General features: G+C 63.9%; 2 protein-coding genes across 6 annotated transcripts; both read right to left on the bottom strand.

Annotated features, from left to right (window-relative positions):
• Nucleotides 1–124: 124 nt before the first annotated feature.
• DNASE1L2 (deoxyribonuclease 1 like 2) lies at nucleotides 125–2,051 on the bottom strand. The gene is made up of 7 exons (XM_028111558.2): nucleotides 1,905–2,051; nucleotides 1,726–1,814; nucleotides 1,536–1,619; nucleotides 1,354–1,454; nucleotides 1,152–1,264; nucleotides 727–978; nucleotides 125–427 (listed from the first exon to the last, which is right to left on the bottom strand). The coding sequence occupies exons 1-7, from the start codon at nucleotides 2,046–2,048 to the stop codon at nucleotides 374–376; spliced, it is 837 nt and encodes a 278-aa protein (XP_027967359.2). The 5' UTR covers nucleotides 2,049–2,051; the 3' UTR covers nucleotides 125–373.
• Nucleotides 2,052–3,145: 1,094 nt separating this feature from the next.
• E4F1 (E4F transcription factor 1) lies at nucleotides 3,146–13,168 on the bottom strand. 5 transcript variants are annotated; one of them, XM_028111860.2, is made up of 14 exons: nucleotides 12,925–13,168; nucleotides 10,192–10,343; nucleotides 9,099–9,204; nucleotides 6,630–6,823; nucleotides 6,404–6,524; nucleotides 6,085–6,246; nucleotides 5,825–5,994; nucleotides 5,276–5,485; nucleotides 4,940–5,048; nucleotides 4,564–4,781; nucleotides 4,097–4,295; nucleotides 3,862–4,004; nucleotides 3,729–3,791; nucleotides 3,146–3,640 (listed from the first exon to the last, which is right to left on the bottom strand). In XM_028111860.2, exons 1-14 carry the CDS (start codon nucleotides 13,088–13,090, stop codon nucleotides 3,284–3,286), a joined length of 2,370 nt encoding a protein of 789 aa, XP_027967661.1. In that variant the 5' UTR covers nucleotides 13,091–13,168; the 3' UTR covers nucleotides 3,146–3,283. The 5 variants fall into 5 exon arrangements, with proteins under 5 accessions (XP_027967661.1, XP_027967662.1, XP_027967663.1 ...); XM_028111861.2 differs by having other exon boundaries at nucleotides 4,940–5,045; XM_028111862.2 differs by having other exon boundaries at nucleotides 6,094–6,246.

Below are 13,168 nucleotides of genomic sequence, written 5' to 3'. Positions count from 1 at the left end.
AGGCCATCCCTGTCCCCTAGGGGGTGGGGACCCGGGACCCACTGGGCTGCAGGACCAAAGTTTGGGCCTCAGAGGGGTTGAGTCCTAAGAAAGGACACGGAGGCCTTGAAGCTGACCAGCGTGGTCCTGGCTGAGCACTCGCTCGTGTTTATTGAGCACAGCCGTGTGCCCAGCACTCTGCAAGCTGCTCCTCACAACCCTATGAGGTAGATAGCCCATTTCACAGATGGGCAAACAGACTGAGTGGTCCTGTGATGTTTCGTAGCCGCTTGTCCAGCCAACCCTGCCCTGCGGCCTTGCTGGGGGCTGGCCAGCCACCCAGAAGGAGCCCTGTAGGGCTGTTCTCCTGGCCTGAGTCTGGCCTTGAGGGCTTTCAGTGCGACTTCAGGGTCACCTCCACAGGAAAATGGTCGCTGATGGCAAGGGCCTGGAGGGAGAGGAGGTGGAGCCTCAGCGGCTCCGCTGGTCATCCTGTCCTCCCTCGGGCCCCACCTGGGAAAACGACCACCCCCTCACCGCCTCCACCACCCGCACCCCCCCACCCCTGCTCCCCCACGCCGGCCAGGGATGGCGCCCACTGTGCAGCCTGCAGGTGGTTTGGGGCCCGGACTGGAGACCCCACGCGAGAAGAGGCCAAGGGCATCTTCTGCCATCCCAGATGATCCTTTCAGCCAGAACCGAGCCGCTAAGGGCGCTGTGTTCAGAAGCGGGGGCGCGCGCACTCGCCTGAGCCTGGTCCAGGCCAAACTCCTCCTGGAAGTTGTGCACAGCGGCAGATTGGGGCTTGAGACTCCTGCGCAGGCGGGCGCCGCACGCCACGATGCGGTCGTAGGCGCAGTCCGAGTTGCCCACGGTGGTGTCGGCGCTGTCGGGGATGAGCCACTTGAAGACCTCGCTGCTGCGCAGGCGGACGGACGGCCAGTCGCGCTCCCGCACGTAGTTGCAGTCCGCGTTGAAGTCGCCCAGGAACAGCAAGTCCTGCGGGGGCCGAGGCGCCGGGGCTCAGCCCGCGCGCGCGCGCGCGCGCACACACACACACACACACACACACCCCCGCATGCGCGAGCACCGCGAACCCCGCGCACGCGCGAAGCCCCCCCCGCCCAGCCCCGCACGCGCTCACAGGACCCCGGGGCGGGGGTGGGGCTTACGTCCGTGCCCCACTTGTCGATCACGTCCAGGTACACGTCGTAGAGAGCGTCGATCTCCGCCACGGCCTGGTGCGGCGCTGCGTGCAGCGGGATGAGCACTAACTCCCCGGCAGCTGCGGGAGGCGCGGGTCAGAGGCGGGGCCGGGGGCGGCGGGAGGCGGGCGGGTGGGGCCTGCGGGAGAGGGGGGGCGGGGCGCCTCACCCGAGCGGGGGGACGAGAACTTGACCACGAAAGGTTCACGGCTGAAAGCGTCCTCCGGGTCCGGGTACTGGTACGTGTCCACGACCGACACCGCGTCCTTCCTGGGGGAAGGAGGCGGGCGGGCACGCTGAGCCGGCCCCATCCCGCCGCGCGCGCCCGGGCCCCGCGGCCCCGCCCCTCACCTGTAGACGAACAGGTACATTTCTTTGTACTGGTCCCGACCCAGGGGCTCGCTGCTCACGAAGCCGTACTCGTGCCTGGACACGCTGCGGAGACACGGGCCAGGCCCGGGGTCAAGGCACGGGACCAAGCCCCGCGATCCGGGCCTGGGCTCCGAACGCTGGGCCCTGTCCCCCGCCCCCCTCCCCGCACCTGTTGATCTGCTCCATGAGCGCGGACACGGCGCTCAAGTCCGGGTCTCGCACCTCCTGCACCAGCGTGATGTCATAGCCAGCCAGGATCTGGGGGAGGGGCCGGCAGGTGCGGGGTCACGCGCGGCGGATCCACCCGGGAAGCCCAGCTGCGGCCCCGCCCCCGGTGCCCGGCCTCACTTGCGCAATGACGCCGCCGCAGGCCGGGTCCAACACTTTACTGTCGCCAAAGCTCTGGATGTTGAAGGCTCCGATGCGCAGCGCTGCTGCTCCGGCGGCCCCCAGGGCCCAGAGCGCGGCCAGCAGGACCCGGGGCCCACCCATGGCGCAGAGGGGGCGGGCTGGGAGGGACAGACACGCTCCTGAGCGCGGACCTGGCGTCAGACACAGAGCCACCCCTCTCCGCCCCAGCCCCAGGGGCCGGGCAGGGACCTTTGATTCGGAGGTCCAAGGCGCATCCTTCCCCTGCGTCTCCACGTCTCCCCAATGGTGCACTAGGCTTACCGTGGCCATTCTACTCTTTGGGGAAACTGAGGCCCAAATAGAGGGACCACATCCCCATCCAGGCCCCTGGTCAGCCCTGTCCCTGGACTCACCTGGGATGTGGATGGGGCGGTATCTGAGGCTCAGGACTGAGGTTGGAGATCCAGGCTGGGGGTGTGTCTGTGGCACAAGACCGGCTCCCCGGGTTTGGCCAAAGCAGCTGTGGCGCCAGGGCCCAGGAGGGTATTTGAGGCCCTTGTCCAGGGAGGGGCTGGACTGCTCCGGCCCCACCCCCTCTGCGGAGATGGACGCTGGAACTGCTGGTTCCGGTTCCCAGGGAGAGCCCTGGGGGCAAGGTGGCAGGGGCAGCCACCCTGAGCTTGCTCCCGCACCCATCAGAACCAGGGCTCCCATGACCCTGCCAGCCCCCCCAAAACTATGTCAGGACTGGACAAAAGGGTCAGCCACCCAAGGTCCAGGACTTGTTCTTGTCCTCACACCCCCACTCTCCCAAACTAGGTCATCCAGAATCTCCCTCCATCAGGGGTGCCCCCTGAGAAAAGGCAGGCGGTGCATTCAGTAAATACCTTCCCGGCAGCTCTCCCCCTGCTGCTCTCCCCCTGCTGCTCCATTGTCCCCTCCCAGCCTGGGTGCCCTGCCCTCCCCCCTTCCTGGACAGCCCCAGGGTTGGAGGCCATGAAGCAGCACCCCCTCCCACCCGCCTCCGTGGGGCTGGGGAAGCTGGGGTCACGACTCCATCTGGGCAGGGCGGCAGCAGCAGGCTGCCTGTCCACATGCCAGGGATGCCCACGCACTGCCACGGCGCTGCCAGCCCCAGCAGGAGGCGCGTGAGTCTGCAGGGGGGCCGGGTGGGCGGGGGCCGGGCAGGCAGGGGGCTGCCACAGGGGAACCTGCCGGGGCAGTGGCATCACAAGTAGTGGATTTTCATGTTTTATTGTAAAGCAACAAAAAACTATTTACACTCCCACACTCCCTCTGAACATCTGCATTGTGTGTCCCTTCTGTGGGTCCTCGCCCCTGCCCAGCCCCACCCCGAGAGCCTGCGGGCGGCCAGGCTAGACGATGACCGTCTGCACCTCAAGCTGGCCCTCCGGTGAGGCAATAACCAGCTCGCCCGCGTGCTCCAGGATTTCAATGTCCTCCGATGAAACCATGGTCACAGTGGCCTGCTCGGCGCCGTTTGCACCCGCACGGGCCGTGAGTACAGTGCCCTCACTGATGGCCGAGGCCAGCGTCATGGCCACCTGCTCTGTCAGGCTCTCCGGCGTAGCGATGGTGATGGTGTCGGCCGCAGCCGCCTCTGGGCCCAGCCCCGCCTCCTGGTCCATGGTCACATTCTGCACGATGATCTGGTGTCCAGCGCTGGCCTGGTGCACGATCTGCTGTACCACCTTCATGATGTGGCTATCCACCTGCAGGCGGCTCGCGGCTCAGCCGGGGGCTGTGGGGGAGGGCACCAGGCCACCCCCTCCTCCCCCCAGCCCTCTCCCGGCCCCTCACCTCCGTCTGGGTGCCCTCAATGATCTCTGCGGCTTCGCTAGTCTCTGCGTCATCCGCAGTGGCCTGGGCAGGGGTCAGACGTCAGCCTGGCCGCTCCAAGGCCCCGGCCCCGCCCCAGTGGCCCCGCACCCACCTCGATGATGTACTCCTGGGTGTCAGCCACGACCGACGAGAACTCCACCAGCACGGTGTGCGGGTCCTCAGTGAGTACGGTGGCGGCTGCCGTGGGACTCTCCTCAGACACCAGCAACTCCTCCACCTCCAGCAGGCAGCCCCCTGTGGGCGGGGAGGGGGAGGAGGGGGGCTCAATCAGCAGGGCCGACTTCCCGGCCCTCCCCCCCGGCACCCCCGCTGCCCACGGCCCTGACCTTTGGTGCGCAGGTGCCGGTTGAGTGTGCCGTGCTCGGCGAAGCCACGGCCGCACCTGTAACACTTGAAGGGCTTCTCACCCGTGTGGTGCCGCACGTGCCGCACCAGGGAGCCCTTCTCCCGGAAGCCTCGGCTGCAAAACGGGCACACATGCGGCTTCTCCTCCAGGTGTGTCCGGAAGTGCACCTGCTGGGCATTCTGTGGGGCCCCACCATCAGCGTCCACCTGGCCTCGGCCACGGCTCAGCCCACACTCTCTTGCCCCCACCCCCCCCGTGGGCCAAGGGAAAGGGCCCAGGAGCCAGGCAGGAGGGATGAGAGGCCTCGTGGTCAGGAGAGACTGGGCAGGGAGGGCAGCGACTGGGAGGCAGGGAACACGGCATGGATCTGGCCTGGCGCAGGGGAGCTGGTGGACTGGAGGGCGGGGGGGGGGGTCAGGTGCCAGGGTCCAGGACCTGAGGGCCCACCTTGGTCTTGTAGCACTTGCCACACTCGGGACATGGGTAGGGCCGCTCATCGGAGTGGACACGCCGGTGGCCGCGGACGTGGGCGATGGTCTTGTAGAGCTTCCCGCAGTCTCCACAGCGGAAGCGGCGCTCATGCACGTGCACCTCCTGATGCTTCTTGAGCAGGTAGGCCTTGGGGAAGGCCTTGCCACACTGCACGCATGTGAACGGCCTTGGCCCTGGGGCCGCACACGAGGTCAGGCCAGGTCCACCCCTTGAGGGCCCCCTGCCTGTTGCCCACCCGGGGGACCAATCTAGCCACCCACCGCACACCCAAGGCCCATCCTGGCCTTCTGCTGCTCTGTGCCCCACCCCCCCACCCTCCCCTGCCACCCACCTGCATGGCCCCTTTTGTGGGCCTCCAGGGTGGCCGCTGTCGGGAAGGTCTCACTGCACTGAGGGCACGGGTGGGTCCTGGGCACAGCGGAGGCCCCACTGGCCACCTGCTGGGGCGGGGAGGGGCACAGCACGCCTCCAGCACCTACTGCAGGCTGGACCCTAGCAGTCCCAAGAACAGACCCATGGCACCCCCCTAACCCCACAAGCTCCATCATAAGCCCCAAAAAGGCAGTAAACAGCACAGCAAGGAGGATGGCTGCCAGGCTGGGGTGGTGCCTTTGTAGCTGAGGTCCAGCCCCGCCTCGAAGGAGCACGTCGCAGCGCAGGCACCTACTGTCTCCACGGGTTCCACCTCCAGCAGTGGCAGCTCTGGGGGACCATCTCCCAGGGTCTGGGGACTGGGTGCGGCAGGAGGGGCTGGCTCCAGGGCTCCCTCCTCGCCGCTGACACGCTCAAGGACAATGCCGGAGTTCTGCATGGCCTGGTGTAGCAGGTTCTCACGGCCACCCTCGCTGGAGCAGGGAAGCTCCTCGGGGCCCGGGGGCTGTGGGCAGGCAGAAGGGGGGAAGCTGGCCAGGCAGCCTGGCACACAGCACCCACTTGTACCCACTGCACAGGGCAGACCCCAGGGGGGGCACCGAGCACACCCAGAGGAATGCTTCGGGGAACCCCACAGCCCGCTCTTCCCACCCTCACTCTCCCCCTCCCCCCCAGCTCCCCGTCCCTCGCTGCCCTCTGGCGTGCCACTGGCATCCCACCCCCCCTGCAACCAGACCGAGCACCAGGAAGGTGGACCAGGTCAGTCCTGCTCCCACCGGAGCCAGCGACCAGAACAGAGCCTGGCACTGGGCAGACAGAGGCCACCCCCCCGGCTGGCCCGCACCTCTGGGGCCAGGGCTTTCATGCCCAAGGGAAGCTCTTGCATCTGGACATGGACTTCATGGATGACAGTGCCCTTGGCATCTGTCACCAGGTGAATCACGGGTGAGGTCTCCATAGGTTCGCCTGTCGCCGATGAAGATGGGACCGTCCCCACAGGGGAGGTGCCAGACCCTTTAAGGCAGAACCAAGAGAATGCGTAAAGAAACCCACCTAACCAGGGTGGTGGCCCCCAGGGCCAGGGCCAGGGCAGGAAGCCCCTACCTCGCTGACCTGCAGGCGCGTCTTCTTTGCCGACAACCACGTCCTTGCTCATGCTGAAGCGGATTTTTTCTGTGCACGGGGTGAGGGACTTCAGGTGTCGGGTCAACGCACCTGACTCCCGGAAGCTCTTCCCACACTTGGCACACTTGTAGGGGCGCTCATCTGTGGAGAAAACAGAGTCGGCCCCGGGCAGGGCCAACAGCCTAAGGCCCCGGGGAAGACAGGCCCGGAGCCACAGTCTCACGGCCAGCCAGAGGCCGGGGCACCAGCAGGGCCCGTGGCAGTGTGCCGGGCGGCCCCCAGTCCCCGCCTGGCTCACCTGTGTGCCGCCGGTGATGCCGGATGAGTGAACCCTTGGTCCGGAAGGAGGCCCCACACAGCTTGCACTCGTGGTCCTTGCGGCTGCTGTGGGTGACCATGTGGGCCTTGAGGATGCTGCCCTGGGGGGAGGGGACAAGTGGGGCTCAGGCGCCTCCCAGGGCAGGAGGGGAAGGAGGCCCGGCCCCAGCAGCCAGCTCAGCCCCACACGCGGCCCCCGGGCTCACCGTCTTGAAGGTTTTGTGGCACAGCACGCAGACGTAGCGGCCATCCTCGTTCACCAGCAGCTTGACCTGAGCCTGCTCGCCATCCCTGCTGAGCCCAGGGCCCTGACGGCTGGGGCTGCCTGGGGCTTCTGCCATCTCACCGTCCCCCCGCTCTGCCTCAGCAGCCACAATGACCTCTTTGATGTGTCCGCCGCCTGAGGAAAGAGGGGTCAGCCGAGCCTCGGGAGGCTGCGGGCCCTGCCGCTGCCTCGGATCCCTAGCGGGGAACACTGTGAGGGGGGCAGGGAGGGGGCAGCGGAGCTGTCCCAACCACCCTCCAGCCCCGGTGCCTGGCACCTGCTCCACAAGTGGGAGGCAGCTCCTCTGAGTCTGCAGAGCTGCCTAGAGGAGCTCCAAGACCCCAGACCATTCCCAGCGGGGAGACCCAGCATGAGCACCAGTGCCCCCTCCTAAGCCAAGGAGCACAGGACTAGATGTGGGCAGGAGTCCTGCCACCTCAAGGGACAAGCGAGTGCCAGCACGGAGACGGGGGGTGGACTGTCTGCCCTGCTCACGGCACCGGCTCCCCTGACAGTAAGGCGGCTGCCTCTGGGGATCACCCGCTGTGTCTCGAGGCAGGGAGGCTGGGGATGCATCTAGGAGCATGAATGAGTGCTCCCGAGACACCTGGGACTGCCTGAGGAAGGAGGCCGGGCTTTAGTACCTCTCACGGGTGATGAAGAGATCTGACAACGTGCAAAGTTAAGCTGTAAACACACTTCACGAGTTCTGCTCCGAAATATGATGTGTGGGGGATGGTTGTAAAGCCGCCTCTTAGAAACCATCTCGATCGGACGGGTAGAGTGTTTTGACAAGCCATTCTCCCAAACAGAAGGGAAGCACCATGACTCAGAAATAATTAAGGACATCTCTAGCCCATGCCCTGGCTGCTGTGCTTGATGTTCTATCTTTCCTCCACCCCCAGAAGCAAACTTCCAAAAAGACAGGGATTTCTGCCAAGCAAGAACTTGAGATAGAGTGTGGCGTAACACAGAGCGGACGGAGGGGTCAAGGAAGGAGGAACATGGCTGCCCTGAGTCCAGAGATGAAATGCAAGTTTGTTTGCAGGGAAGAGGCAAGAGGGCCTGGTACGGGTACCCCCTACACAGCCCCCGCCCCCTGAGGCCCCTGGCCCGGCAAGGAATAAGATTCTCCAGTCCTAGGATGCCAGGAACTGGCAGTTTAGGACTCTAGCCAACCTGGACCAATGAGCAGCTAACACCAAGGGGACATTTGGGGCACCCAAGGGGGCAAGAGAGACAGGAGGTGCTGGAAAGGAGCCCCCGGAGCTCAGGGCGGAGCTGCCGAGCAGCAGGTGTGGGCTGGCTGGAGGCTGCGGTGCTGGGAAGGGGCCTGGCTGGCCAGGGGTGTGGAACCTGTGGGTACCGCCTGAGCCCAGGGAACTTGTTTTCCCATATGACACTGTTCACCCCAGAAACCAAACTCCATGCCAGGGCCGGAGTGCGGCCCCACCTCCCCCATGACAACATTCCTGTCCCGGAGTGGCACGGGCGAATGTCCCCATCCACAGGAATGTCAGATAGCACAGAGATGGGGACAGGTGTCCTGCCACCTCCCTGAGGTGGGACCTTGGCAGAAAGGCGTGCTCTGACGTTCCCCTCCCTGAGGTCTCCATCTCCCTTCCTGCCCCAGCTGGTCCCCAGCACTTCGTAAGGCCAAGTTCTACCTGTTGCCCAAGCCTGTATCCTGTCAGGCCGCCCACTCTCGCACCTGCCAAGACTCCTGCCCAGCAGACCGCCAGGTAACAACCATGGCCTTCCCAACTTGGCAGCAGGCCCCGCCCAGCCTCCCTCCTGCAGGGCACACACCCAGCCCCTGGCGGCCCTTTGAGGGTTCCCCCTCCCCTACATCAGTAGAGCACTTTGACTTAAAAAGAGCCATCAAAGAGGCTGACTTGGCTCTATATGCTCATAAAAGCCAAGTGAGAATCAGGGCTGGAGTTGCCACCCCCACATGGGAGGGGACAGCCAAGGTCAGACAGCAGGTCAGGACAGAGCTGGAGCGGCAAGTGCGTCCCATGCATACCCCAACCTGATCCATCGGAGCCGACCGTGAGGTAAGGAGCAGGAACCGGGGGTGGTAGAAAAACAGGGAAGATTTCAGAAGGACCAGGGAAAAAACCATCTGCAGAAGCAACCGGAGGAAACAGCCAGCTCATGACTACGCACAAAGTGAGGACTCTGAGTGCAGGCGCCATGCTTCCCCTTTCCTGGCAGGGCAGGGCCTGGTGCCTGGTGGTCAGCCCTGAAGGCCTCAGCCCTCCTCAGCCAGGCCTTGCTCTCAGGACAGCAGATACACGGGCAACAAGGGTCCCTAGCCTCCGGTACTGACCACTAACAGCTGATAGGTCAGCAACAGCTGTGCTGAGAGCCACACGTGGACAGCCACGGTGGGACCGTGCTGGCTTACCGACAATGTCAGGTGCATGGCTGATGTCTGCTGTTAAAGCGGCTGCCTCCACCACGATGTGGGCCACAGTGATGGGCTCCTCTGGGCCTGCCACTGCTGGCACCACCTGCCAGGGGACAGAGAGGACTCATCTGCGGGGCTCCGGAGCTCCCTTGGCTTGCAGAGGACAGGCTTGGGTTTATGTTCATGTAGGAAGGCTGTGGTGAGGCCTCTCATCACCCCCGAACATCTCTCCTGTCCCTGCTCTGAGCCTGACTCCTGCCTCGTCCCTCCATCCCAGGCCTAAGGGATCAGCCCCATCACTCAAAACGCCTCTGGCCACCATGGGCTGAATGCGGAGCCCCGAGCACCCATGTGGAGGGCTCCGGAAGGAAGTGGCCAGTGGCCTTGGCCTGCAGCTCAGCTGGCTATGCAAGGATGAAGGTCAGCACCTACACCTACCAACCCCAGCCAGGGTATCAAGGGGAAGAGCCCCAGGTATGTGGGCCCAGGGGTCTTCTTGGAGGAAAGGGCACCACTGGGAGGGGCCAGACAAGGGCACAGGGTCAGAATGAGGCAGCTGTGAGCCCTATAGCTTCTGGGTCACTCTCTGTGATGACCTGAGGCAGCTGACGTCTTTCAGAATCTCCTTTCCCACCTCCATACAATGAGGATGATGAGAATGCCATCCCGCGAGAGTACTGTGGACCCTAATGAGACCATGCGTATAGCCCAAGCATGTGCGCAACACCACAAAGTTGGCCATTTTTATGACAAGGTGGCAGGACCCCCAGAACCACCGTTTGTGGAATCCAGAGGAACTGTGTGTACAGGGCAGGAGACAAGCCCTGAGCCAGGATAGGCCCTGAGGTTCCAAGAAAGGAGGGACTTCAACTGCGCAGGCTCCAGCCAGAGGCCTCTGAGAAAGCTGACCACCCTAGAACACCACCAAGCTCTTGGGGGCCAGGCCCAGACCTTCCCTCACGCATGAGCAGACGCCGGTCTCCCGTCCAGCCCGCGAGCCACAGAACCCGCTGCACCCACCCCCCTCCGGCTGTAAGGGGGCAACGCACACATGCACAGGTATGTGCGGGGCGGGGGGGCGGGGGCTCACCTCCTGGGCCAGCAGCGTGCCAGTGGCACGGGTTGCAGGCAGGGCCTCCTGGGGGGCCCGCTGGCAGACTTTCTGGAGCTTGTGCTGAACAAAGTCTTCCAAGGCAGTGAACTCCGCCTGGCAGCGGCCACATCTGTGCACATCGTCCTCATCTGCAATGAGCCTGTGATCAGTGGGGCTCGGGAGGGCCTCCAGGCCTGAGTGCCATCAGAAGCAGAGGCAGCTTCCCCAGCCCTCCCAGAGGGGCTGAGAACACCCTGGGAGGACTAGGGTGCCAGCCCCCATCCTCTGGAGATCTGCAGAAGGGGCACCCACCCCAGGCAGAGCAGCATCCAGCAAGTGGTGGCCCCAACCATACAATTAGTTGTGTCCAAAACCCCCACTTCCGAGATGAGGGGACTGAGGCCCAGCGAGCAACTAGGAGGTGGAGGGATTCGCCCACGCCAGTTTGGGGACAGTAGAGGACCAGGGATTAAGACTACTGGGCTAGGGGCGCCTGGGTGGCTCAGATGGTTAAGCATCTGCCTTCGGCCCAGGTCATGATCCCAGGGTCATGGGATCAAGCCCCACATCGGGCTCCTGGCTCAGCGAGAAGCCTGCTTCTCCCCCTGCCTCTCTCCCTGCTCATGTTTTCTCTCTCTGTATCTCTGTGTCTCGAATAAATAAAATCTTAAAAAAAAAAGAGAGACTACTGGGCTATCTGTGTGCCCTTCGGTACCTCAGTGACCATGTCTGGGTCCATTTGCTCATCCATAAAATGGGCCAGCACAGTGCGTGTACAGTGCAGTGGGGATCAGTGGGGTAATGTCCACAGGGCTCTGGCTGAGAGGCCAGCCCTCGGCAAAGACAGAAGAGGCAGGATACCCTGACCCATAACCCTTTTTCCTCACTGACTTGCTGCTTTGCTGTTTCTGAACAGGCAGGAGCTCCCTGTTCTCCTGAAGACACTCAGGGTGGAACTTCCCACAGGGGCTTCACACCCCAGGAACGTCACACCTGAGCCCCTCACCATCTAGGCTGACCAGCCAGTGCTTGCCCCAGGTCCTACAGAAGAGACTTCCCACTCACTGAGTCTCTACTGGGTGCCAGGCACCTCCCTGGGGATGTCACCAAATCCAGCCAGCACCCTGGGGAAATAAGGATGACTATTCTCATTCCAGAAAAATGACTTGAGATTCAAGGCCACCCAGCTGGTGAGTGTTAGAACCAGAACCTGAAGCTGAGGATCTACTCCAGATGGCCTGCCATTTGCACAAAGGGATGGGAGGATGTTCCTTGTGCTTCCATAAAAGTCCACCAGTTCCCAGCACCTCACTTGCAGCCCCACATCAAGGTCAAACCCAGGCCTGGCACAGAGAAGGAGCCTGGTCAACGTCTTCTGAATTAATGAGCAAACAAAAGCCTAAACCACAGCCATGACTGACCCACAGAAGACCACAGCCCCCTCCAGATGGCTCACAGTCACAAGCCAAGCACTGAGGTGTCCACCAGCCTCTTAACCTACCCACCTCGCTGGCCAAGTCTGACTCAATGCTGCCGATGAAGGGACATGCCCCGCCCACACAACACTGACAGGGCAGGGAGCGAGCCTAGCAGGGCACAGCAACCTCCAAAGAGATCCCTCTCCAGGTTGGCACTGCCCCTAATGGTCCTGCCCTTGCCCAGCTGGAATAAGAAGGAGCAAGAAAAAAATGTACTGACAATATGAGCTCTGTGGAGAGAGGGACCACCACCCCAGTAGCACCAGCCAGCCCCCTCCTCTCGGGCCAACCTCAAGAGCTGAGGATAGAGGCCCTGCTTCAGTCTGAAAAGCTATCAGTGCACCTGTGAGCCAGCCCTGGGTGTGCCCGCGGCACTGCTCTCAGCAGGTCACCACCACTGGAAGGCCGCAGAGCCCAGAAGTTAGGGGACCTGGCTGAGGAGTCACACAATCCAGTCCTTGCTACTTACTAGCTGAGTGACCTGGTCACTTTGACATCTTTGAACCTCAATTTCCCTCATCCACAAAATGGGAATAACAACAACAGTAAGAGCCTCCAGGGTTGGTTTTAGGATGAAAATGACAAGGCGCGGTAAGTGCCTAACACATTATTAGCAGCAGCAACATCCTCCCCATTTTGTAAGGGGAAAGGGAGGCTCACCTGCCCAGGATCAACTAGCCAGAAAGCGGCAGGTCTGGGATGAAGCTCGCAGGCTGGCTGCAGAGCACCGGCTCGCCACCACTGGGCTCTACTGTCTCCCCAAGGGCCAGCCCAGAGCCCTGGAGCCCCGAGGCCCCGCCTCCGCCCCCCTCAGCCTCCAGCTCCACCCCAGCCAGGGCTCTAGAGGCCCGTCAGGTGCAGTGGGAGGGGGCCCAGAGGAGAGCAGGGCCGTGCCCAGACAGGCGAAAACGGGCCGGACCGCGGGCCTAAGGGGCAAGGCTGGCCGTGGAGGCGATGGTAGAGGCCTATACGGGTAGCCCCTGAGGCTTGACTACCTGTGAGCATCCGTGAGTGGGCACCGAGGTCCACGGGGTGATGGGCGCCCCGTAGGAGAGGCCCGAAGGTCTGAGGAAGCCGGGGGGGGGGGCTCGTGGAGGGCTACACAGGACCCCCTTGGGGACCTGGGAGGTCCGCAAGGAACCAGGATCTGGGACGGTCTGTCGCGTCCACAGCTCAGGCCATCGGGGCCGCCTCCAGCCAGGACTGCGCCGTCCCCACCCCGGCCGCGCCCGACCCCGTCAGGCCCTGTTACCTTCCTCGCTAAAGGGCGCCGGGAGGCCTAGGAAGCCACCAGGGGCCAAGGCCGCCGCCGCCGCCGCCGCCGCCGCGACCCCGCCCTCGCCCGCCTCCCGCCCGGCTTCGGCCCGGGCTTCTGCCGTATGCGCGGCCGTCACCCGCACTGCCATCGCGCCCTCCATGTCGCAACGCGCCGCAGGAAGATGGCGGATTTACGACCGTGTCGTCATAACAACGGGCCGCGCTGAGGCGAGCCTGAG

This window comes from Eumetopias jubatus, unplaced genomic scaffold, assembly GCF_037043125.1.
Source record: "Eumetopias jubatus isolate StellerSeaLion01/CBP00866 unplaced genomic scaffold, mEumJub1_p1.0 scaffold_12, whole genome shotgun sequence".
Lineage (NCBI taxonomy): Eukaryota > Metazoa > Chordata > Mammalia > Carnivora > Otariidae > Eumetopias > Eumetopias jubatus.
This window is presented reverse-complemented; position numbering and strand designations above follow the sequence as displayed.